The sequence below is a fragment of the Tamandua tetradactyla genome, chromosome 6, assembly GCF_023851605.1.
Source record: "Tamandua tetradactyla isolate mTamTet1 chromosome 6, mTamTet1.pri, whole genome shotgun sequence".
NCBI classification, from domain to species: domain Eukaryota; kingdom Metazoa; phylum Chordata; class Mammalia; order Pilosa; family Myrmecophagidae; genus Tamandua; species Tamandua tetradactyla.
The window spans coordinates 18084109-18107126 of NC_135332.1; the positions used below are offsets into that span (position 1 = coordinate 18084109).

The 23018-nt window shown below is 40.8% G+C and overlaps 1 protein-coding gene across 4 annotated transcripts in view; it reads left to right on the forward strand.

Annotated features, from left to right (window-relative positions):
• SEC14L1 (SEC14 like lipid binding 1) overlaps positions 1 to 23018 on the forward strand; it is a 97013-nt gene that overhangs the window by 38500 nt on the left and 35495 nt on the right. For all 4 annotated transcript variants that reach the window (XM_077163948.1, XM_077163950.1, XM_077163951.1 and 1 more), the window contains exons 7-16: positions 6657 to 6766; positions 8403 to 8592; positions 10434 to 10522; positions 14065 to 14135; positions 15030 to 15201; positions 15540 to 15674; positions 17635 to 17769; positions 20012 to 20263; positions 21421 to 21599; positions 22015 to 22116. In XM_077163948.1, coding sequence (XP_077020063.1) covers positions 6657 to 6766; positions 8403 to 8592; positions 10434 to 10522; positions 14065 to 14135; positions 15030 to 15201; positions 15540 to 15674; positions 17635 to 17769; positions 20012 to 20263; positions 21421 to 21599; positions 22015 to 22116 — 1435 coding nt within the window. The remainder of the gene's footprint in view (positions 1 to 6656; positions 6767 to 8402; positions 8593 to 10433; positions 10523 to 14064; positions 14136 to 15029; positions 15202 to 15539; positions 15675 to 17634; positions 17770 to 20011; positions 20264 to 21420; positions 21600 to 22014; positions 22117 to 23018) is intronic.

Here is a 23018-nt window from a genome sequence, read left to right on the forward strand (position 1 = left end):
CTACCTCCATCGTATGTTACGCCACAGCTTGTTTAGCCACTCCTCCGTTGACAGACATTAGGGCTGTTTCCATCTCTTGGCAATTGTGAATAATGCCGCAATAAATATTGGTGTGCAAATGTCTGTATGTTTGCCTTCACTTCTTCTGAATATATACCAAGTAATTGGATTGCTGGACCATATGGCAATTCTAAACTTAGCTTCCTGAGGAACTGCAAAACTTCCTTCCAGAGTGGTTGTACCTTTCTCTATTTCCACCAGCAATGAATAAGCGTGCCTCTTTCTCCACATCTTCTCCAAGACTTGTTGTTTTCTGTTTTTTTGATAATGACCATTCTAGTGGGTATGAGATGATATCTCATTATGGTTTTGATTTTCATTTCCCTAATAGCCAGTGAAGTTGAGCATCTTTTCATATGCCTTTTAGCCATTTGTATTTCCTCTTTTGAAAAGTGTCTGTTCATGTCCTTTGCCCATTTTTAAATTGGGTTGTTTGTATTTCTGTTGTTGAATTATAGAATCTCTTTATTCTGTATATTAAGCCATTATCTGAACGTAGTTTCCAAATATTGTCTCCCCTTGCATAGGCTGCCTTTTTACTTTTCTGACAAAGTTCTTTGATGCACAAAAGTGTTTAATTTTGAGGTGACCCCATTTATTTATTTATATTTTCATTGCTTCTGCTTTGGGTGTAAGGTCTAGGAAACCACCTCCTATCACAAGGTTTATAAGACATTTCCATACATTTTCTTCTATAAGTTTTATGGGTTTAGCTCTAACGTTTAGGTCTTTAATCCATTTTCAATTAACTTTTGTATAAGTGTGAGATATGGGTCCTCTTTCATTTTTTTGCATATGGATATCCAGTTCTCTAAACTCATTTATTGAAGAGCCATCTCTGTCCCACTTGGGTTGGCTTGATTGCCTTATCAAAGATCCATTGTCTGTAGATAGGTAGGTCTATTTCTGAACCCTCGATTAGATACCATTGGTCAGTTTATCTGTCTGTATGCCAATACCATGCTGTTTTTGACCACTGTAAGCTTTGCAATATTCTTTAAAGTCAGATAATGTAAGACCTCCTACTTTATTTCTCTTTCTCAGGATATTTTTAGCTATTTGGGGTATCCTGCCCTTCCAAATAAATTTGATCATTGGTTTTTCTGTTTCTGCAAAGTAAGTTGTTGGGATTTTAATTGGTATTGCATTGAATCTATAAATGAATTTGGTAGACTTGACATCTTAACAGTAGTCTTCCAATCCATGGGCATGATATGTCTTTCCATTTATTTACGTCTTCCATAATTTCTTTTAGCAATTTTTAGTTTTCTGTGTTTAGGTCATTTGTGATCTTGGTTAAATATGTTCCTGAATATTTGACTCTTTTGGTTACTACTTTAAGTGGAATTTTTTTCTTGATTTCCTCCTCAGATTAATCATCATTACTGGCTTTTGGGTGTTGATCTTGTACCCTGCCACTTTCCTACACTCATTTATTAGCTCTAATGGGTGCATGGATGGTTCAGTGGTAGAATGCTCGCCTTCCATGCGGGAGACCCAGGTTCGATTCCTGGACCTGCGTGCGCACGCGTGCACACATGCACGCGCACACACACATCTCAAAAAAGTAAAATCATTTGGGTGGGTAACGGTGGCTCAGTGGCTGAATTCTTGCCTGCCGTGCCAGAGACCTGGGTGAAATTCCTGGAGTCTGCCCGTGCCAAAAAAAAAGATTCTAATCATAATTACTGAAAACGATTACAGTCATTTATTAGCTCCAAGTAGCTTTGTTGTAAACTTTTAGGGATGTTTGACATATAGTGTCATGTCATCTGCAAACAGAGTTTTACTTCTTCCTTTCCAATTTTGTATGCCTTTTATTTCTTTTTCTTGTCTGTGGCTGGAATTTCCAGCACAGTGTTGAATAACAGTGGTGACTGTGGATATCCTTGTCTTGCTCCTGCTCTCAGAGGGGAAAGCTTTTAGTCTTTTCCCATAGAGTATGATGTTAGCTGTGGATTTTTCATATATTCCTTTATCATGTTGAGGAAGTTCCCTTATATTCCTGTCCATTGAAGTGTTTTCACCAAGAAAGGATGTTGAATTTTATCAGATGCCCTTTGTGCATCAATTGAGATGATCATGTGGTTTTTCCACTTTGATTTATTGATATGGTATATTACATTAATTGATTTTCTTGTGTTGAACCAGCCTTGCACACCTGGAATAAATCCCACTTGGTCATGGCATGTGGTTATTTTAAGGTGCTACTGGATTCGATTTGCATGTATTTTGTTGAGAATTTTTGCATCATATTTTTTTCTTGTAGTATTTTTTGCTGGCTTTGGTATTATGGTGATGTTGGCTTCGTAGAATGAATTAGGTAGCTTTCCCTCCTCTTCAGTTTTTTTTGAAGAGTTTGAACATGTTTGGTACTAATTCTTTCCTGAATACTTGGTGGAATTCACATGTGGTGCCATCTGGTCCTGGACTTTCTTTTTGGGGAGTTTCTTGATGACTGATTTAATCTCTTTACTTATGATTGGTATGTTGAGGTTGTCTGTTTCTTCTCTACCAGTGTTGACTGTTTATGCTTTACTAAGAAGTTGTCCATTTCATCTGTGTTGTCTAGTTTATTAGCATATAGTTCCTAGTATCCTCTCCTTATCTCCTTTGTTTCTGTGAGGTGAGTGGTTATGTCCCTCTCCCATTTCTAGATTTTATTAGTTTGTATCCTCTCTCTCTCTCTCTCTCTGATTTTTTTTTGGGTCAGTGTAGCTAAGCATCTATTAATTTTATTGATTTTCTCAAAGAACCAACTTTTGGTTTTCTCTACTGTTTTCATATTCTCAGTTTTCTTATTTCTGCTCTACTCTTCATTATATCTTTCCTTCTGTTTGCTTTGGGCTAAGTTTGCTGTTCTTTCTCTAGTTCCTCCAAGTGAACAGTTATTTTCTCGATTTTTGCTCTTCTTTTTTAATATAGGCATTTAGGGCAATAAATTTCCCTCTCAGCACCACCTTTGCTGCATCCTGTAAGTTTTGATATGTTGTGTTTTCATTTTTGTTTGCCTTGAGATATTTACTGATTTCTTTAGCAATTTCTTCCTTGACCCACTGGTTGTTTAAGAATGTATAGTTTAGCCTAAATGTATCTGTGAATTTTCTGGCCCTCTGATGGTTATTGATTTCCACCTTCATTCCTTTATGATCAAGAAAGTGTTTTGTATAATTTCAGTCTTTTTAAATTTATCAAGATTCAAGACTTGCTCTGTGACCCAGAAATATGGTCTATCCTTGTGACTAATTCGTGAGCACTTGAGAAAAATATGTATCCAGCTGTTGTGGGTATGTAATGTTCTATAAGTGTTTGTTAAGTCTGGTTCATTTATCTTATTATTCAAAATCTCTGTTTGCTTATTGATCCCCTTTCTAGATGTTCTATCCATTGACAAGGGCGGGGAAATGAAGTCTCCAACTATTATTGTAGAGGTGTCTGCTTCTCTCTTCAGTGTTGTCAGTGTTTGCTTCATGTATTTTGGGGCTCTCTGGCTTGGTGCATAAATATTTGTGATTCTTATGTCTTCTTGATGAATTGTTCTTTTTATTAATACGTAGTGTCCTTCTTTGTCTCTCTTTTTTTTTAATATTGGAAATCTAATTTGTTGGTTATTAGTATAGCTATACTTCCTCTTTTCTGGTTGTTGTTTGTTTGAAATATCTTTTTCCAATCTTTCACTTTCAACCTATTTTTATCCTTGAGTATAAAGTGAGTCTCTTGAAGACAGCATATAGGTGGGTCCTGTTTTTTAATACGTTCTGCCAGTCTACATCTTTTGATTGCGGAGCTTAATCATTAACATTTAATTTCATTAATATAAGGGCAGTACTTTTTTCTATCATTTTGTCTTTTAGATTTTATATGTCATATCTTATTTTTTTCCTCTTTTTAACTTTACTAATAGTCATCATTTCTGCACTCTTCTCCAGATCTCTCTCTCTTATCTTTTTCTATCTGCCTATAGTTTTCCCTTTAGTATTTCTTGTGGAGCTGGTCTCCTAGTCACAAATTCTCTCAGTGACTGCTTTTCTGAAGATATTTTAAATTCTCTCATTTTTTTTATTAATTTAAAAATTTTAAAAAATATATGACAACATTCTTAACATATGATCATTCCGTTCTACATATATAATCAGTAATTCACAATATCATTGCATAGTTGCATATTCATCATCATGATCATTTCTTAGAACATTTGCATCAATTCAGAAAAAGAAATAAAAAGACAACAGAAAAAAATTCATGCATACCATTCCCCTTACCCTCCTTTCTTTTTTTTAATTTATTTATTTTTTATTTATGATACATAACCACATACAAACGCAAACATTCTTATCATATGATCATTCTGTTCTTGTTATATAATCGATATCTCACACTGTCGTCACATAGTTGTATATTCATCATCATGATCATTTCCGAGAACATCTGCATCAATTCAGAAAAAGCAATAAAAAGAAGACAGAAAAAAATTCATATATACCATACCCCTTACCCCACCCTTTCACCGATCACCAGCATGTCAATCTACTAAATTTATTTTAGCATTTGTTCCCCCATTATTTATTTATTTTTAATCCATATGTTTTATTTGTCCATTGATAAGGTAAACAAAAGGAGCATCAGACATAAGGCTCTCACAACCACACAGTCACACTGTGACAGCCATATCATCATACAATTATCTTCAAGAAACATGGCCACCAGAGCACAGCTCTACATTTTCAGGCAGTTCCCTCCAGCCTCTCCATTAAACTTGACTAACAAGGTGATATCTATTTAATGCATAGGAATAACCTCCAGGATAACCTCTTGACTCTGTTTGGAATCTCTCAGCCACTGACACTTTATTTTGTCTCATTTCACTCTTCCCTCTTTTGGTCGAGAAGATTTTTTCAGTCCTTTGATTCCAGCTCATTCTAGAATTTCTGTCCCATTTTGCCAGGAAGGTCCATACACCTGGGAGTCATGTCCCATGTAGAGGGGGGGAGGGCAGTGAGTTTGCTTGCTGTGTCGGCCAAGAGAGTGTCTCTCATTTTTTTGAAGGGCAGTTTTGTTGGGTATAGAAGTCTTGGTTGACAATTTTTCTCTTTCAGAATCTTAAATATATCATGCCACTGGCTTCCTGCCTCCATGGTTTCTGCTGAGAAATCTGCACATAGTGTTATTGAGTGTCTCTTGTATGTGATGGATTACTTTTCTCTTGCTGCTTTCAAAATTCTTTCTTTTCCTTTGATAGTGATAATCTGATTAGTGAGCCTCTTGGAGTAGGTCTATTTGGAGCTTTTCTCTTTGAGGTAGGCTTTGCTTCTTAGATCTGTAATGTAATGTCTTTCCTAAGAGATGGAAAATTTTCAGTGATTGTTCCCTCCATTACTCTTTGTGCCTCTTTTCCCTTCTCTTCTCCTTCTGGGACACCCATAACACATATATTTGTGTACTTTCATAAGACTCTGCTTATATTTTTCCATTCTCTTCCCTGTTCTTTTGTGTATTGGATTTCAGGTGTCCTGTCCTATAGTTTCACTAATCCTTTCTTCTGCCTCTTTAAATCTGCTGTTATAGGTCTCCATTTTTTTTTCATCTCTTCTGCTGTGCCTTTCATTCCCATAAGTTCTGCCTTTTTTTTTAAGCTCTTCTTTATGTTCACCCAATGTCGTCTTTATATCCTTTATCAACTCATTGATTTGGTTTTTTATGTGATTTTGAATTTCTGTTCAAACATCCTTAATTAGTTGTTTTGACGCCTGTATCTCGTTTGAAATGTTGGTTTGTTCCTTTGACTGGGCCATGTCTTCAATTTTCCTAATATGACTCGTTTTTTGCTGGTGTTTAGACATCTGATTCCCTTAATTAGTTTATTCTGGATGTTATTTTCACTCTTTTACCTAGGGTTTTCTAGTTGATTGGCCTTGTTCTCTATCTTTTTTTCTTTTTTTTTTTTTTTAGTGTTCAGTTCAACTTATTATAGACTTTTAGCATAGCTTCTGTTTAATTGGTCAGAATGTTTCAGCTCTTGTTTTTCTGACTCTTTCCCTGCCCATATGGAACCGTTTTTGGGGGAGGGTTTCCTCAAATATGATAGAACCCAGTCAGATTTTCCAAGATCAAACAGGCTTACATCTCAGAAGGAGGGTGTAACCAGGATCAAATTTTCCTGAGGGAGAGACCCAGCAGGTTGTCATACTTCCCTGTGAACCCTCTGTGAACCCTCTAGACTCTGCTGTTTCTATTCTGCAGCACGTGGAGCTTCTCTGCAAGTGATATGGCTGGAACCGGGGCTGCGGTAGAGGGCAGCTTAGGTTGCTTCTGTTTTCCAGCCCCTGGGGCCTGAATTTCCTGAAGGAGGGAAGCCACTTGAGCTTGACCCTGCCCCCCTTTTCTCAGTGAAGTACATATTTAGGGCATTATCCCTATTCAGTATTGTGATTTTAAAGCCTGTAGTGGGATTTCTCTGTAGTGGGTGGTTTTAGTCTGATGTCTCAGCAGTCTCCTGTTCCTGGAAGACTCTGGGCCATGTATGGACATCATCACGCAAAAGCCTTCAAGCTCTAGTGCTCTTAGTTATGAGTAATGTCATGTGACTTTTATTCCAGACAAATTAGATGCGGACTACATCAAGAGGTATCTGGGTGACTTGACTCCACTGCAGGAGAGCTGCCTCATCAGACTTCGCCAGTGGCTCCAGGAAACCCACAAGGGCAAAGTAAGAGTCACCACCAAGTACGCAGAGGTCTCTTCTGTGGGAAATCGTGAAATCCCCAGTGACCTCATCTGTCCTGAGCCTGAGCCTTTCTTAGTAAATCGTAATTACTGAGAGTGAATATTCCTGAGTGTGTGAACTGTGAAAGTTCCTTCGATCTAAGAGCGATTGAGTGCATTTCTCTGTGTGTGGCCCCTCAGTTCTTTATGGCAGGTTATGATGCTCTTGTGTGAATAATTAGTTGCAGTTTTTCTAGGTTTTACAGGAGACAGTCTAGGTTAGCAATACTTAAGTGTCAAGTTACAAAGCAATGTTATATTCCAAGTATTTATAAATTTTAGTCTTCAGAAGGTTTGGAAAATGTTCAAAGATGATTTATTTAGACCTTAGAAATTTTTGCGCTTTAATTTTAAGTTTTCTGGTGAAATTTTGACCTTATAAGGTATTAGGTTTTTGTAATGAGCTTTATAGCAATGGGGTTTAGTAGCAAGCAGAGGCGGTTTGTGGGTCGTTACTGGCCTTACCTGGTAAAAGGGAGCCAGGCGTTACATCAGGTTGGCCTGCTCTCAAATTCTGTGCGGCTTGCTTACTGGAGACCAACTGTTTGAGGACTGTTGGAAACAACTACAGTCATGATAGCTGCCATCTGTCAACACTTACAACATACTAGATACTATTGTCAACTCTTTATTAAATCCTCTGGTGGCCCTATGAGGTGGGTGTCATTTTTTCACCCTTATTTTACATGAGGAGACAGAGGCACAGAGAAGTTAAGCAACTTGCCCAGAGTCTTAGAGCAAGTGAGTCCTGGGCCCAGGGTTTGAACCCAGGCCATTGGGTTCCAGAACTCACATTCTTAGCCACTCCTGTGCACTGGTATTCAGTGGTCCTTTCTGAACAGAGATTCTGCCACATTGGTTGGCCAACTGCTTCGAGTTGTTTTTCCAGGAGTGGGGTAGGGAGTAGGCTCCTCCTCCCACTCACATTTAGATCTCCTGGGAGCCAGCAGCCTGTTTTTGTGAGCGTGTGGCCGTTGAGGAGGACGCCTGGTCCATATGGGGCTCAGGTGCAGTTTTGGCCTTGCTCTTTATTCGGAGAAGCAGACCTAGTGATCCCCAATTAAGGAGTCTGGAGAAGGTTCCTGTATATCAGCACTGCCAACACCATCACCACCAGTACCACCACTGCCGCCACTAGGACCACAACCACCACCACTACCGCTACCACTGCTGCTCACCACTGCCACCGCCGCCAATCTCCACCAACATCACCAATCTCCACCAACACCAATGCGTTTCTGTATTCTAGCTTTTTAATTAAGTGTACTGCATTTGTGTGTGTGCACATACATAAACACAGAAAAACGCACAGGTCATAGTAATTCATAGATCAGTTGGGTGAATTGAAGCATTTGATGTTTAAGACCTTCTTATGCCTTCATTCAACTCTTCTGAAGACAAAATGAAATATTGTAAAGAGTTTTCATACTAATACTGCTGATTTCCTAAAACATTAAGGAAAATTTTTCTGCTAACAAGTAATTTTAGCTGGTTTAATAATGCAGCTTAGGAAGTGAGAGTTTTAAAATCTTACTCAGCCACTTTTACCATTGCTTAGCAAAATCTTTTTCTCTTAATAGATTCCAAAGGATGAGCACATTCTTCGGTTTTTGCGTGCTCGGGACTTTAATATGGACAAAGCCAGAGAGATAATGTGTCAGTCTTTGACATGGCGAAAGCAGCACCAGGTGGACTACATCCTCGATACCTGGAACCCACCCCAGGTCCTTCAAGATTACTATGCAGGAGGCTGGCACCATCACGACAAAGGTGATTGGTAACCTGGAACATATCTCCATTTCTATCGTTAAAGTCCAGATTTTTCTAGAGACTTCCTTCAGTGTGAATGAGTGGAGCCCTGATGAGTGCATTGCCCCTCTCACATAGAGGATTTGGAAACTTGCCAGCTAGAAACAAATTGTTTCTGTGTTTTCCTGTTCCTCTCTCCTCTCTAAGCCACCCAGCCAGTGGCCCTCTCCTAGCCCAGCCCGGGAAATTCCCCATCAGGACCCAAGGAAGGACCTGTGTCTATGTAAGCATCGTCCTCAGGGACTTGCATTGCCTGTGGGCGAGTCACTGCTGAAAAAAGAGTTTAGACTGATTAACAAGACTGTCTGCTCGGAAGTATTTGAAGGCAGAGTTCTTCCAATTAGCACAGTGCTGGCAGAGGGATTTTCAGTGATTTCAACCCTTACCACATCTGTAAAATGTTTACTTTAGATGGGCTTTCTACATCCAAACAGTAAAGAACTTCAGTTCTGTTTTGTGAAACGTTAAGTCAAGGATGATGGTAATACCTAAAATGTATGATGTTTTAAATGAGAATTTTAGAACACACTTCACTAGATTGCTTTTCATGTCACACCTTGCAACAAACCCGGCATTGTAGAAGATATGCTATTCCTGATTGCAGATTTGGTGTTCGGACAGAATGGAATTGCAGCACTGGAGAGAAGCCACAGAGGATTACAGTAGAACTACCCCCCCCCTTCCATATCTGAACAGGTCCTTTCAAAATTGAAGTGTTTCCATTTGTCTGTTTTTTTAGACTTGAATTTCTTTATCTTTCCCAATTAATTGTAGCTTTACTAAGATTTGCTGTAGACATGTAATATTTATATTTATTCAAATTTGCATCCCTTATGAGAGGAAAAAGTTTGGTAATGAGACATTGACAAATTTATCTTATTAAAGGTTGGGAAAAACTTTTTATATAAATCTGCCTTTCAGCAAAATTTTCAGGCACAACAAACTTTCTGTTTTAGATAAGACAGACCAAAGCCAGATTCTCCAGGGAGGTAAAGTTTGCCAGGTAATAATTTCAGGATAAAGGTGGCGTCCTTAACTCAAGCTGATACCACTGACCCACCATTAACAGCAGAAGATAAGTCTTGGTTGCTTTTCAGGACCAGGATCAATCCATTTTGTCTCTGCTCCTCTCCTTTGGCACTGAGCGGCAGGAGTTTTGGGACACACTCTGGCTACCGAAATTGTTCTCCCCTTGTGGTTTGTGGTGGCATGGAGTTTATGCCATGAGTTAGGTTCTTTTCAAGCTTCACCCCTCAGACTTCTAGGCTATAAGGAAGTAGAGCCAATATTTACTGGCTGGTATGAATTTTAAAATTTCCAGAAGGTCCTCATTTATCTTTGGTCCCTTAGGTAGGAATTGAGAGAAGCTGGCTTTTTAAAAATCTTCACATTAACTTTTTGGTAATCTTAAGAAATGAAATTTAAAAAACACTGTGTATTCGTGGAAAAAACCTCTTTGAATTTTCTGACGTTCCCCTGCTAATGAACGTCTGAGCCTGTTCATCCTCTTTGTTGTGTAAGTGTGGAGGCTGAGCCCCTAACTCCCTTCTTTCCCCACCTACCCCAGACAGAGCTCTCACCAGGACGCTGATGCTTGACAGTTGGCTTTTATTTTTTTCTTGCACAACTTAGGGGTAAATGTTAGAAGCTTCCACAGAAACCAGCTGTTTGTTTCTAAGAGTAGGAGAAGCTCATCTAGAATATGTAAGAGCACATTTCCTTTTTAAGGATCTTAGCTCTGTGTACTCAGCTTCATGTCAGGAACGATGGTGATAATAGTGTTTTCTTCCTCTCTCCTGTAGACGGGCGGCCCCTCTACGTGCTCAGGCTGGGACAGATGGACACCAAAGGCTTGGTGAGAGCCCTGGGAGAGGAGGCCCTGCTGAGATACGTAAGTGCCCAGTGCAGGACACTGAGTGCCGTTCTGCCTTTGGACTGGGAGGTTACAATGAACTTTTCCCAATAGCTCGTCATTACAGTTTGTACAAGTTTTGACCTATTCTAGTTGTTATTTTTAAAGAGTCTTTATTTTCACTGATTACAGGAAAGATAAAGCAAAATTAATGTATTTTTTTATTTTGTAGAAAATTTTATAAAATACAGATCATCCTAAAGAGGAGAATATAAATTACTAGGGTCTGTAAACATAATTCCTTACATTGATAATATAAAAGAAAAAGTCTTAATATTTTCAGCATAGGCTACTCAAGAGAAATTTAATAAAATTCAGCAAATTGCCATTCCTAATAAAAACTTAAATAATAAAAAGAATAAATAGAAAGCATCTATGCATGTTAAAGATAAATTTTCAAAAACCAACATTGCTTAAAACACTGTGGAATTGTAAAGTACTAGAAACTAGTTCCATGAAAATGAAAATTAGGAAGGTTTCCTCTGAGCCTCTCATTCGGTATTGTAGTTGAGCTTCTCACCAATGCAGTAAGACAAATTGAAAGCATGGCTTAAATTCTGGAAACAAGACAAAACTGCTCTTTTTTTTGTGGATGTGATTGTATGTCAGTGTCATTCAGTAGGCTATTAAAAACTGTTAAATAGGGGTTACAAGGGTAGTTCATTGTAGAATTCTCACCTGCCATGTGGGAGACCAGATTCGATTCCTGGCCCATGTACTTTCCCCCTTAAATAAAACAAGCAAACAAAAACACGAAGAAAAACTCAACAAATGGTGCTGCAATAACGAATACTTACTTGGAAAAAGAAGGAAAAGTGACCCCTGCCATGCACCATACAAAAAAAAGAAGTATCACTTTAAAAACTATTAAATTTAAGAAGAGAGTTTAGTAAGTGTTAAGTTAATGGATTTTCTTTGTATTGGCAATAAGTAATGGAAGATTTTTTAAAAATCCTATTACTATCTGAAATATAAATCATCCAGGAATTAACATAGCATTAAAGGTAAAAAAGTTGCATGAAGAAAACCATAAAATGTTATTGAATGCCATAAACTAAGAAAACTGGTTAAATGGAGAAACATACAATATTCCTGGGTGGGAAGAATTTGATATGGTAATAAGTTCAGTGTTTCTTATAATAGCAAATAAATCTAATATTGGTCAGATTCTCAGTGGCTTTTTTTTTTTAGGGGAAAGTTCTGAGGGTTCTAGGGAAGAATAAATGTGCGATTGCTCAACTCCTTTGTGTTTAAAGAAAAATAATTTGGTGTAAACTTGCCTTATCTGATAATAAAACAATGTGAAAGCAGCTAGAAACAAAACTGATGTTGGCATAAAATAGATGGAACAGACAATACAGATAACAGGTCTAACACCAATGGAAATTAGCTAAAATTAGCATTCGAATACTGTGGGGCAATATTTTGTTTCATAATTTATGCTGTAGTCAACTTCCCAGATGAAACAGAATTGAACCTCTGCCTCATACAGTATGTGGTGATGAATTCCAGGAAGAAAGATCTAAATAGTTAGGAGGCTGTTGGTATAACTTGGGGTGGGGGAAAGTCCTTAAGCAAGGTAGGAAACCAAGAAACTCATAAAGAAAAGGTTGGATTTGACTGCATGGATGTGTAAAAATTTCTCTGTGGGTACACCTGTACCCACCACAGTCAAAGGCAGAAAATAGCCTTGAAGAAAGTATTTTTATTTGTAACATATATTTTACTAGACAAATGGTAAATATTTCTAATGTATCAAGAATTTCTGCAAGTTTAATAAAAAGATATCCCAGTAGAAAAATTAGCAAAGTTTATGAAGAGGCTATTTACAGAAAAGGAAACAAAAATGAGCAATAAATGTGAAAACATGTTCTATCTCATCAGCAGTTAGGGATCACACATCAGAAGAACACCCAGCACCATTTTTCTCCATCAGGTGGTAAAAATTAAAAATGCTGCTAGTGTTCAGTGCTGGTGAGGGTATAAAGAAGCGGGGACTAAACCTGGCCAGTGGGCTGTGATTTGCTACCACTTTTTGAGAAAGTAAACCAGCAGATATATATTAACATTTAAAATATTCCTAACTTTTACCGAGGAACCTTACTGCTGGGCTTCTAGAAACACCAGGGTAAAAGGATCTTTATTGCAACATTGTTTTAATATTAGAAAAAGGAATAATCTGAATGTCCATTAATAGGAGAATGGTTGAAGTATTTCCATTCTATGGAAATGTATGCAGCTGAGAAGATTACTTTGGGGATGTGTGTTTCACATGAGGGCTATTCATGCTCAGTGATTAAGAGAAAAAGCAAGTTGCTATGTAATTTGGACAGTCTGATCTTGTTTTCTTTAAAAGTATAGAAAAATTTCAAATCATATCTTTTTGAAGTGATATTCACAAATAACATGCATATATTTGTATGAATGCAGACACCCCAGACTATTAAGATCAGTTACCAGGAGTGAGTGGAGGGGAGATTGTCGTCTTTGGCTTCATCTTTACCTTCTTAGACCTGTTCTAATAAACACTTGTTGCTTTTGTAGCTGGTAAGGAAAATCTCAGTATATTTGAAGAATTTCAAAAGGAGACCAAAGCCATTAAAGTGTTTCTCACCATGGAAGAGTCAGTAAACCAGTTAGTGCATCCACTCATAGTGATTTCCTGGGGGTTGGATTTGCATTGATTCCCACAGTGAATTGGTCCCTACACCTCACGGCCAGCTCTCCTGCTGAGATGGCTCTGAAGCCCCTTAATGGTGCTCTTTCCACAGGTTCTTCCTAATCAAGCTCTTAGCATCAGGACTGGTTTAAACGCCTCCTGGTTTGTCTCCCTAGTTCCAGCCTTATCCCTTTCCAGTGCAGCCTTTGAAGTGTGACACTTCTGTTACCCCCGAGCACCCAGAGAAGAACATTGTCCTTAAAAACAAATTTAAAACAAAAAGGAACATCTATAATCCCATTATTCTAAAGTATCTTCTGTTAACATTTGTTGTATATTCTGTTAGCTCCCCACACATGTATCCTTGTGCCTGTACATACATTGCCACATGTATACACATATATACATAAGGTGGTAAAGATATGGATGGACTTCTGTAGGGGGAGGATTTGTTATTCCAAACTGAAGGTTCTCTCAGCCTGCTCTGTCTCTTGGCTGGGACATTTAGTATCAAAATGTTCCCCCACTTAGCAGACATTCACTGTCTACCATTCCAGATGTGTTTGTTCTGAAGACAGAGCATAGCCTCCCTGCTTCACCTGGCGACCTCTCTGTTATTTACTTGGGATGACTATGACTTTTGCCATAGATGAAAATGTTTGCTCTCTTTTGAGGGTAAAAGATTCTTCTTGGTCAGTTACATGCTTTGCATTTTGAAAATGCAAAAATCTTAATGTCTGACTATTTTGGTTTGCATGCCTGGCTGTAATAGGCTGTGTTGGCATCAATGTTTCAATATAATGCAGATATTTCACCCATTTAGACAAATCATGGTAAATTATTATGGCCCTTTTATGCACAGGTTCTCTCCATTAATGAAGAAGGTTTAAGACGATGTGAAGAAAATACAAAAGTCTTTGGTCGGCCTATCAGGTAGGTGTGGGATTTTTGTTTTGCTTCCAGCCTGTTAGCTATGTGAATATGTTTCTAGTTAATTTTTAGAACCAAAATCTGATAATCTTCCGTTTTCCATAGTGCTTAAAAATGGTAGAAAATAAATAAGAATGTAACATTATGAGTTATGAGGGACAGTTGCTGGATTTTAGTATTTCTTTCTGCATTAGGGGTTGCTGGCATGTCAGTTTGAATGGGTGGGCTTACCTGGTTCATCTGCAGGATCCTTGGAACCTCAAGGTTGCAGGTTCAAGTCACAGCTAGTTAATTTTGGAGTGGGGGGAGACACTGTTCATAAACCCTTCTTGTAATTATGATGAATTATCTTAAAAATTGTGTAGTAACTCACAGAAGTTGACATTTGAGGAGGGTACAGAGGGTTCACCAGAATGTAATATGCTGAGTGCGGGGATTTATAGGGATTTTTGTTCACTGCTTTCCCCTTAGTTCCTAGCATGGTGCTTGATTCAAATATTTGTTGAAGAATGGCTTTTTGCCGTTTATTCACACAGCTGCCTATCCTATTGACAGTAGGTCGGTACAGGTGACTTAGCACGTAAAGGGCAGCATGTTATCACCTTACCTGCTGGACCACTAAGCACATCTGAGGTTTTGTTCATGGTCCATAAGCCCTTGGCTGCGCTGGCGTCTGAGCATTTGGTCCGGCACGTTGACCCTGTGTGCTCTGTGTGAGTAGGAACCGTGAAATAAAAATATAGTTCAGAAAACTAGAATTTTTAAAAACTGGTACATTTTTGGAACTGGATGTAAATGACTTTTATAATATCAAAAAGAAAAAAGTAATAATATAGAGGACCCAGTTTGCTAACCATGCCATTTGTTGAATAAAACCCACATCCCTAATCTCTGCAGCTCGTGGACCTGCCTGGTGGATCTAGAAGGATTGAACATGCGCCACCTGTGGAGACCTGGAGTCAAAGCCCTGCTTCGAATCATCGAAGTGGTAGAAGCTAACTACCCCGAAACTCTGGGCCGCCTGCTCATCCTAAGAGCCCCCAGGGTGTTTCCTGTCCTCTGGACACTGGTGGGTTCAGCTGCTGCTCTGTGGTAGCGATTAGCCATTTGCAGAGTCAATGTGTACATGTTCATACATGTGTGTCCTGTGACCCAGGTCTTCACTAGGAGGAAAAACCAAAATAAACGTGGAAGGACATTGTTTCTCAGATTGTGTAAGGGAGGAAACGGCAAAGTTTTTCTGAGTGTCCTGATGCCATGCAAATGGACTTAACAGAAAAAGTATATCAAACTCAAATTGTCTTTCCTCCACCCACCCACCTGCTTCTGCTATCATATTGTAACTAACCTCTGAGAGTCTGACAGCCAAGCAGATCTGACCAAATGGTCTTTTGCCATCACTTACAGGTTAGTCCATTCATTGATGACAATACCAGAAGGAAATTCCTTATTTATGCAGGCAATGACTATCAGGGTCCTGGAGGCCTGCTGGATTACATTGATAAAGAGATCATTCCAGATTTCCTGAGCGGAGAGTGCATGGTATGTACTGAGGAGAGGTGCTGCACATTCGGCGACTTCAAAGTAAGGGGGCTGTCTGGGTGCTGGTTCGCAGGAATGACTTTCAGAACTTTTGGTTTGGATTGTCGGTTTTTGCTTGCTCTTGTTTCTTGGCTGTCATCTCCCCATTCTATGGTTGAACTAAATAGAACCCTTTAGGTAATTGTTTTTTACTTGCCCATTTCTTCATTATTAAATACTGATGAGAATTTGTTATAGAATCTAATATAAATGCAGCTTGCTCTGTCACACAGTTTTGTGTGAATCAGATCTTTTAACTGTTCTAGAGGAGCTGTATATATTTTTTTAATGCTATTTAGATATCATTGATTCTCAGAAAGATTTCCTCCCAGACAGTAAATCAGGATAACATTCTTAAAGTGGAAAAATTAAGGAATCTTGTTCACTTTTATGTAAATTTGGGTCTTTAAAAAAATACCCATGTAGATGGGGTTGCCTGGTAGATAATCAGGCAGACGCCTCTACTTTGATGCCTGTACTATTTTATGAGGGATTCTGAGAAATGTAGGACCTTAAAGACCTTTCTGCCCCCGCTGATCTGATATAAAGAAATCAAAGCCTGTCAAGGTCTGATTTGATCCATGGCATACAGTAGCAGCTGAGGCCAGTAGGAATTGGGAATTTTCTGTGGTATTATGTCTGATTCTAATCAGAGAAAGGATTTTTTATGTTCTTTAGTAGTAAAGAAAGTTATCCTTCTGGGAAGTGTACACACTGTAAATTATTTAGCTAATGAATTGGGCTTCAAGAGGAATGTCCCTGAATGGTTAGAGGAATTTAAAAAGCACTTGAGTTTAGCCCTCAGCTCATCAGTCCCACTTTAAGAAAATTACAGGCGTAATAGTAGAATGTTATCAAAAAGCAAGTAAATTATAGGACCCTTAGCTTATCAGGTGTCCATGAGATTAAACTGTGAGGTTAGATTTGTAGAAACCCATAAACTACTCTTGTTAGATATGATAAAGAGCCCATGTTGTTGCTCCTTTTCATTATGCCTGCAAGGATTGAGTTGGAGCAGAAGTCTTGACTCTGAGTAAATCGTGCCTGCATTTGCCATGCACTAACTGATGTTGGATTCATAACGTCAGAGCTCCTGGTTAATTGAGGTCTCCACCCTTGAGCGTTAAAAGACCCCCCTCCAACTTACTTGGGTGCTCTTCAGCCTGATGTTGAAGAAGTGATGTGGCCTGAGGATTTTAAACCCCTGCCAGTTGGGTATTTTTCTAACATTGTATCACTGCTGTAGCATTTTTTCATTCACACACACTGTACATTGAAGACTGAAACTTTATTCCCTGAGTATTGCCTCCCCAGGCCAGTAATGGAGGGAGTACTTGGATTTTATGAACTTGAGTGTTATGTCATTGTATCAACTAGGAAAATTATGATAAGTAGAAATTTTAATTTAGTGCTGCCTGTTTCAAGCAAATTCAAAAGCTCTCCCATACTACATTTTGGATGGTGGTCTGGGTCACCATTTGGCTTAAGTTAGACACCAGGCTTTCTTCCTTGATTATGTATCTTGACTATAATTGCCCATAGGAAAAATAATGCCTGTAACTGTTGAGAATAAAACTTTTTCTGAACAAAATTTTTTCTAGAAGTATAAATACTTCTAAATGTTACATAAATTAGCTTTAGAAATTGAGTCCGTACATCACAAATATTAGTGTGAATTCTGCGGTAAATCAGCTTCAAGTTGTTCTCATTTATTCAAAGCAAAGCACATGCATTTAAGTGGTTTTTAAGAGAATGTTTTGCTTAGTAGTACAGAATATTTTGCTGTGTTGCCAATGTTTTCCATTTTCTAACCAGCCTCAAGGAGTTGAGCATATCGGGATGTAGCGCTTGCCAATAGGTTTGCTTTTCTGAGGACTGGTTTGTGTTGGCACAGCTCTCACTGGTGTGCTTCCGTTTGCAGTGCGATGTGCCGGAGGGTGGGCTGGTTCCCAAGTCTCTGTACCGGACCGCGGAGGAGCTGGAGAGCGAGGACCTGAAGCTCTGGACTGAGACCATCTACCAGTCTGCAAGTGTGTTCAAAGGCGCGCCGCACGAGGTACGTGCCCTCCCGTGTGCCTGGTGCCCCGCTCCCCTGGCAGACGAGAAAGGCGCCTGCAGGGCGCGGAGGAGGAGGGTTTGGTTTGGAAGAATCAACTCATCCTTTTTGACTTTGTTTTGATACTTTTTTTTTTTTGACACTTGATAATTTAAGTGAATGTTAACAGCGTAGAGCAGTTCTCTCAGAATGCAGCCTGCCTCATTGGGGTGCCTGGCGGGTCTGCCTCCTGATTGTTAATCAGTGCCCTGACCACAAGCAGGAATAGCCATTCTTGTCTTGTGGGAGATTTTTTTACCTCTTGAATTTAGTTTTTTAAATGATTATATAGAACCAGTTGCATTTTCTGGCCTCAGTTTTGATTTTGGTGTGAGGAGGCAGCACGTCCATTTTCCTTCCTAGTTGTCACACTGTGGTGCTGATGCACCAATGCCCCTTTTTGAGGAAATCACCCTGTCCTCTGGGTCCTGAGTGACCTGAAGCATGAGCGCCTTCCCCTGGGATCGCCCTTTCACTCTCGCCTTACCCCCAGGGCAGGGTTTGTGAAGCCGAGTGGTTAGAGAGGTCAGCAGCACTTTGTACCAAGTCAGTGGTCAGTGAAAATGTGTTGGCTTTAGTAATTAGCTTGAGACCTAGTTATTAGCTTTAGTCCTCCATACTGCTCAGCCACCTGGTTCAGCTGGCCCGGTACTTGTGGGGCAGAAAGATAAAGGGACTACTGTTACTGTGTTTGAGCAGAGACAGATTTGGTATACAGGATTTATAGATTCTAGAGGGGCCATCTCAACTTTTCATAAATGTGTCTTGAGGATGATTTGTATTAATTTCTTAACTTTCGAAGTAGCTTGTGTGTATCTTATATTATCATATACTGAGGGATATTGCTCTCCTTTTATGTTTAGAGTCTGGCTTGTGACAGCTGAGTCTTCGCCTTTATTAGCAACCATTGATCTGGTCCACGTTAAGAAACTTAGTAGCTTTGTGTGTTTCATGTATGTCATAGGGTATCAGTAGAAATACTTAGCTAAGACTTCTACATCAAAGGGAAAGAACTCCAATTCCACTTTGGGGATTAAATAAAGCACCCATTAAGGAGGGGCATATGCCTCAAATGAGGAATGAGTTCCATGTCCCCTTGTGGAGTTGGGAAGAAGTGATGCCTGGCAGGCCAGTGTGGTGGCTAGGGTCTCTGAATAAAGTGGCCCCTAGAGAGCCGCTCAGCTGAAGAGACAGCCATGCCGTTGAGTGCCAGGTAATGCTCTTAGATGCGCCTACTGTGATTTATAGGGTCTGCTATTTAAGGAGATTCTGAAGTGGTATTTTGGTGGTGATAAGTTGCAGGGGTATCATGAGACAACCTTTTAGTCTGCTTGAAAAAAGAGCCAGGCTTGAAGAAAATTGAAGCCCTGAAGAGCACAGCATATGTCCTGCAGAGGACTCAGCAGGCAGAAGGGAGGAAAGGGGGAGGAAGAACACATGCCCCAGCTTCTGCTTCTGAGTTAGGCTTCCATTTTTTAGTGAATACATAACTTTTTACAGCTGGTTTGAATACTCACATGCCTCCAACAGTAATCTTCTGAAAGTATAACTTAACCATGCCCTGCTGGGAAGCTTTACAGAAGTGCAGTATAAGGTGTTTTGAGGCTGCCACTCAGCAGCCATGCTCAGTGCCTTTGCCCCAGGCCATATGGCTCCTCTCTTTCCTCTCCAGCCGGGTCACCCCCACTCCCTCATTGAAAGCTGCATGCAGGCCAGCTTGCTCTACTGGGCTGCCTTGACTCATGCCACTCTCCTTGCTGGGAATACTTTCTTCACTTTCTTCCATGCGCTGTTCAGCTTCTGCCTTTGTTAGGACCTCCCCTGTGCTCAGCCAGTCTGAACTAATCCACCAAACCACTTACACATAGTCTTATCCTATGTAGACTTTTACATCCAAGACCAAGCATTTCAGAGTGCCAAGGGTCATGTGGTTGGGGATCTCGTGTTCAGGAGGGGATTAAGATCACAGAGGCTGACGCGTGAGCAGGGCCTGTTGGTTGAAAGAATGAAAAGAGCCAGTGGGCAACCTCAATTGTTCAGTTATGAATTTGGGTAAAGAGATCACTTGATAAATGTCTATTCTCCCACCCCCAGCACACACACATCTGGATTGAAAAGCCAATGGACATTCACTGCTGTCACAGCTACAGCACGGGGCCTTGTGCTTGTGAATCTTGGTTGATTGATGAAGTCTTTTTTCCAGATTCTCATTCAGATTGTGGAAGCCTCTTCAGTGATCACTTGGGATTTTGACGTGTGCAAAGGAGACATTGTCTTCAACATCTATCACTCCAAGAGATCTCCACAGCCTCCCAAAAAGGACTCCCTGGGAGCCCACAGCATTACTTCTCCAGGAGGGAATAATACACAGCTGATAGACAAAGCTTGGCAGCTGGGCAGGGACTACAGCATGGTGGAATCACCTCTTACTTGCAAAGAAGGAGAAAGTGTGCAGGTAAAAACCACTCCTGTGCAGTTCTCTACAGATTTGTCATTATGTTTTGAGAAGTTAGTTTTTGGCTGCATCCACAGTACGTCCACTTTGCAGGGCACCGTTTGTTTGTGGAGGAGTGGTTAGGTGGGTCAGGTTTTAGTTAGGCTTCTCAGCTGTTAGAATGGTTCAGGAAGCCAAAAGAGTCATAGCAGAAGAAGGACTCAAAAGAAAAGCCATGGTTCTGATGGATCCATGACTTCTGTCGAAAGTGGATGCATTCTCTCTAGAACTGTTTTCACACAAGCGGTGTAGGACAGGAAGGACAAAGCTTTACGTGCACGCAGACTGCTGGGGTCCAGACCTCCCATGAGATGGAATTTGACTGTGTGCATTTGTCTCCTTCAAAGACACTCACCCTAAATAGAAATCAGAGAAACAAGTACTTAGGGAACTATTTACCACCAGTAGTAAACATTCTAATTTATTTTAAAATGCTCTGTCAGTTCACGTTTAAATTTTGCCCAGTTGTTCTTAGTGCTTGTGCTCAGTTTGGCAGTCCTCCAGGTGCCCCAGCCTTCATAAGAGGTGCTGAACTGTGCTGCCTTTACCATTTTCAAGGATGAGCCTATCAGTGTTTGATGGTCTAAGAAGCAAAGTAAAGAAAATTGAAGTATTTTATTCAGTTTTTAAAATATCACAGTCTTTAGTTCCAGAATTAACAGAAAAAGTAATTTTTACAAAATGACATGATTTTAACCCAGATTACCCCAGTAAGATCACAGGAAGTGTATCACACAGAACTCTTGTGGACCCCCAAGCCTGGCTGACCTGCGCCTCCTGAGCGTTCCCTTTGCACCCAGCACTGGCCTCTGTTGGGCGTTCTCCCCGCTTGCATTCAAAGCTGAGTCCTTGAGGCATGGATCCTCCCTCCCTGTGGCCTTCTCAGCTCCTGGCTGAGGGCTCCTGAGTTGGCACTTGGTAGATGGCAGGAAATTGTCATACTGATTCCTGAGATCAACCAAAAATAGTAGGTCTTTAATCCCATTGGGATTGTCATGTAATTACTGCTAAATACTAGTGAGACCCGGAGCTGATGCCCTTGGCATTTGTCAGACCCAGAAAGGACAAGGCCTTGGGAGATAAGTCCTCCTTAATCGTGACTGCTTTCTTGTTCCTAGGGCTCACACGTGACGAGATGGCCAGGGTTCTACATCCTGCAGTGGAAGTTTCACAGCATGCCGGCTTGTGCTGCCACCAACCTGCCCCGGGTGGATGACGTGCTGGCCTCCCTGCAGGTGTCTTCTCACAAGTGTAAAGTGATGTACTATACGGAAGTGATCGGGTCTGAGGACTTCAGGTGCGGCTGCCCTTTCCACGTGGTAGTCTCACTAGGGTTAGGTGTGCTTGGGGGGAGGTGTGTGTTCACAACTCATGCAGGGCCAACACTTCTCGTGGGTCTTAGGTAGACCAAGGGGCAGCTTTGGGGTTGTTGACTGGCTTGGTGACACTGTCTGTGTGTAGTGGGAGAGTCAAGACATGGAACGTGCCTGGTTCCGATGTGACCTGGGTGCAAAGGCAGTGGAAAGCTGCGGCCCTTGGGTGTGCCTTTGTGGGTGCCAAGGGGAAACAGATGGGGTTTGTCCCTGGAGACTGGGGGTTAGTAAGCTTTGTGGGTGGTGTCGGCATGTGGCAGGCTTGAGAGTGGAACTGCTTCATCCAGGGTACATGGCATACACACTTACTCTCTCCTTCTCCTTTCACTGGGTCTTCAGAGGCTCTATGACCAGCCTGGAGTCCAGTCACAGTGGGTTCTCCCAGCTGAGCGCCGCCACCACCTCCTCCAGCCAGTCGCACTCCAGCTCCATGATTTCCAGGTAGTGCAGCGACGCCTGTGCCCAGTGTGCAGAGGGCATGGCCACGCCTCCTCAGGACAGCCAGCGGGCTCTGCCCCGCCCAGCGGTGACGCTTATGCAGACTCCTCTCACCCTCTAGGTAGCAAAATAGCTCTCCAGGTGGTAAATGTAGTCATTTTGATCCTGAAACCATCTCAACAGGTAGTTTTAACTCTAACCCTAATTTAACTCAATAGCCATAGATTTTGTATACTGTATGCACAAAATCAAACCAGAGCACAAGGGCTCTCTTGAAAGAAAAGTAGTTTATATACAGATTAGGAGATTAACTTTGTCTCAAATGTTGATGCAAAAAAAATTTTCCAACAAACTCCACCAAATTGTTTCATTGTACGTTAGCAAATGGATTCTCACATCACCTGCATAGGTGAGTCCCACCTTCTTACTAAGCAAGCAGAGACCTGCCAGCCTGTTTCCCACAGACCGTGTGGCGGCCTCCGAGCTCTCCTTGCTGTCATTCAGGACATTCCGCTGGCCCAGTGACAGCCCCCAGATCCTTGTTCCTCTGGGCAGCCGCTGTTAAATCCGAAGGACCCAGAGGCAGCCTCTGGGACCCCCAGCCCTGCTTCAGGGGCCAGAACCACCCACTGTTCTGAAGTGGGTGTTAGGGGACCAGGGAGGGCTCTAGGAGACTCCCCAGGACTCCAAGAACAATGCCGCCATCGGTAAATGTTCCTTTCTCTTTCTACCTTTACACATCTACTTGATACTTTTCAGGGCAGGGTTTTTCTGCATGTGAATGTGGGTGGAAGGGATTCTCTCCCTTTTTTCTTTTGATATGTTGCTCTTCCTGCCTAGAGGATGTCTATGCTGAGCTCACTGTAGCTCTGTCTCCCCACTGCCCTTTAGTTGCATCAGGTGAT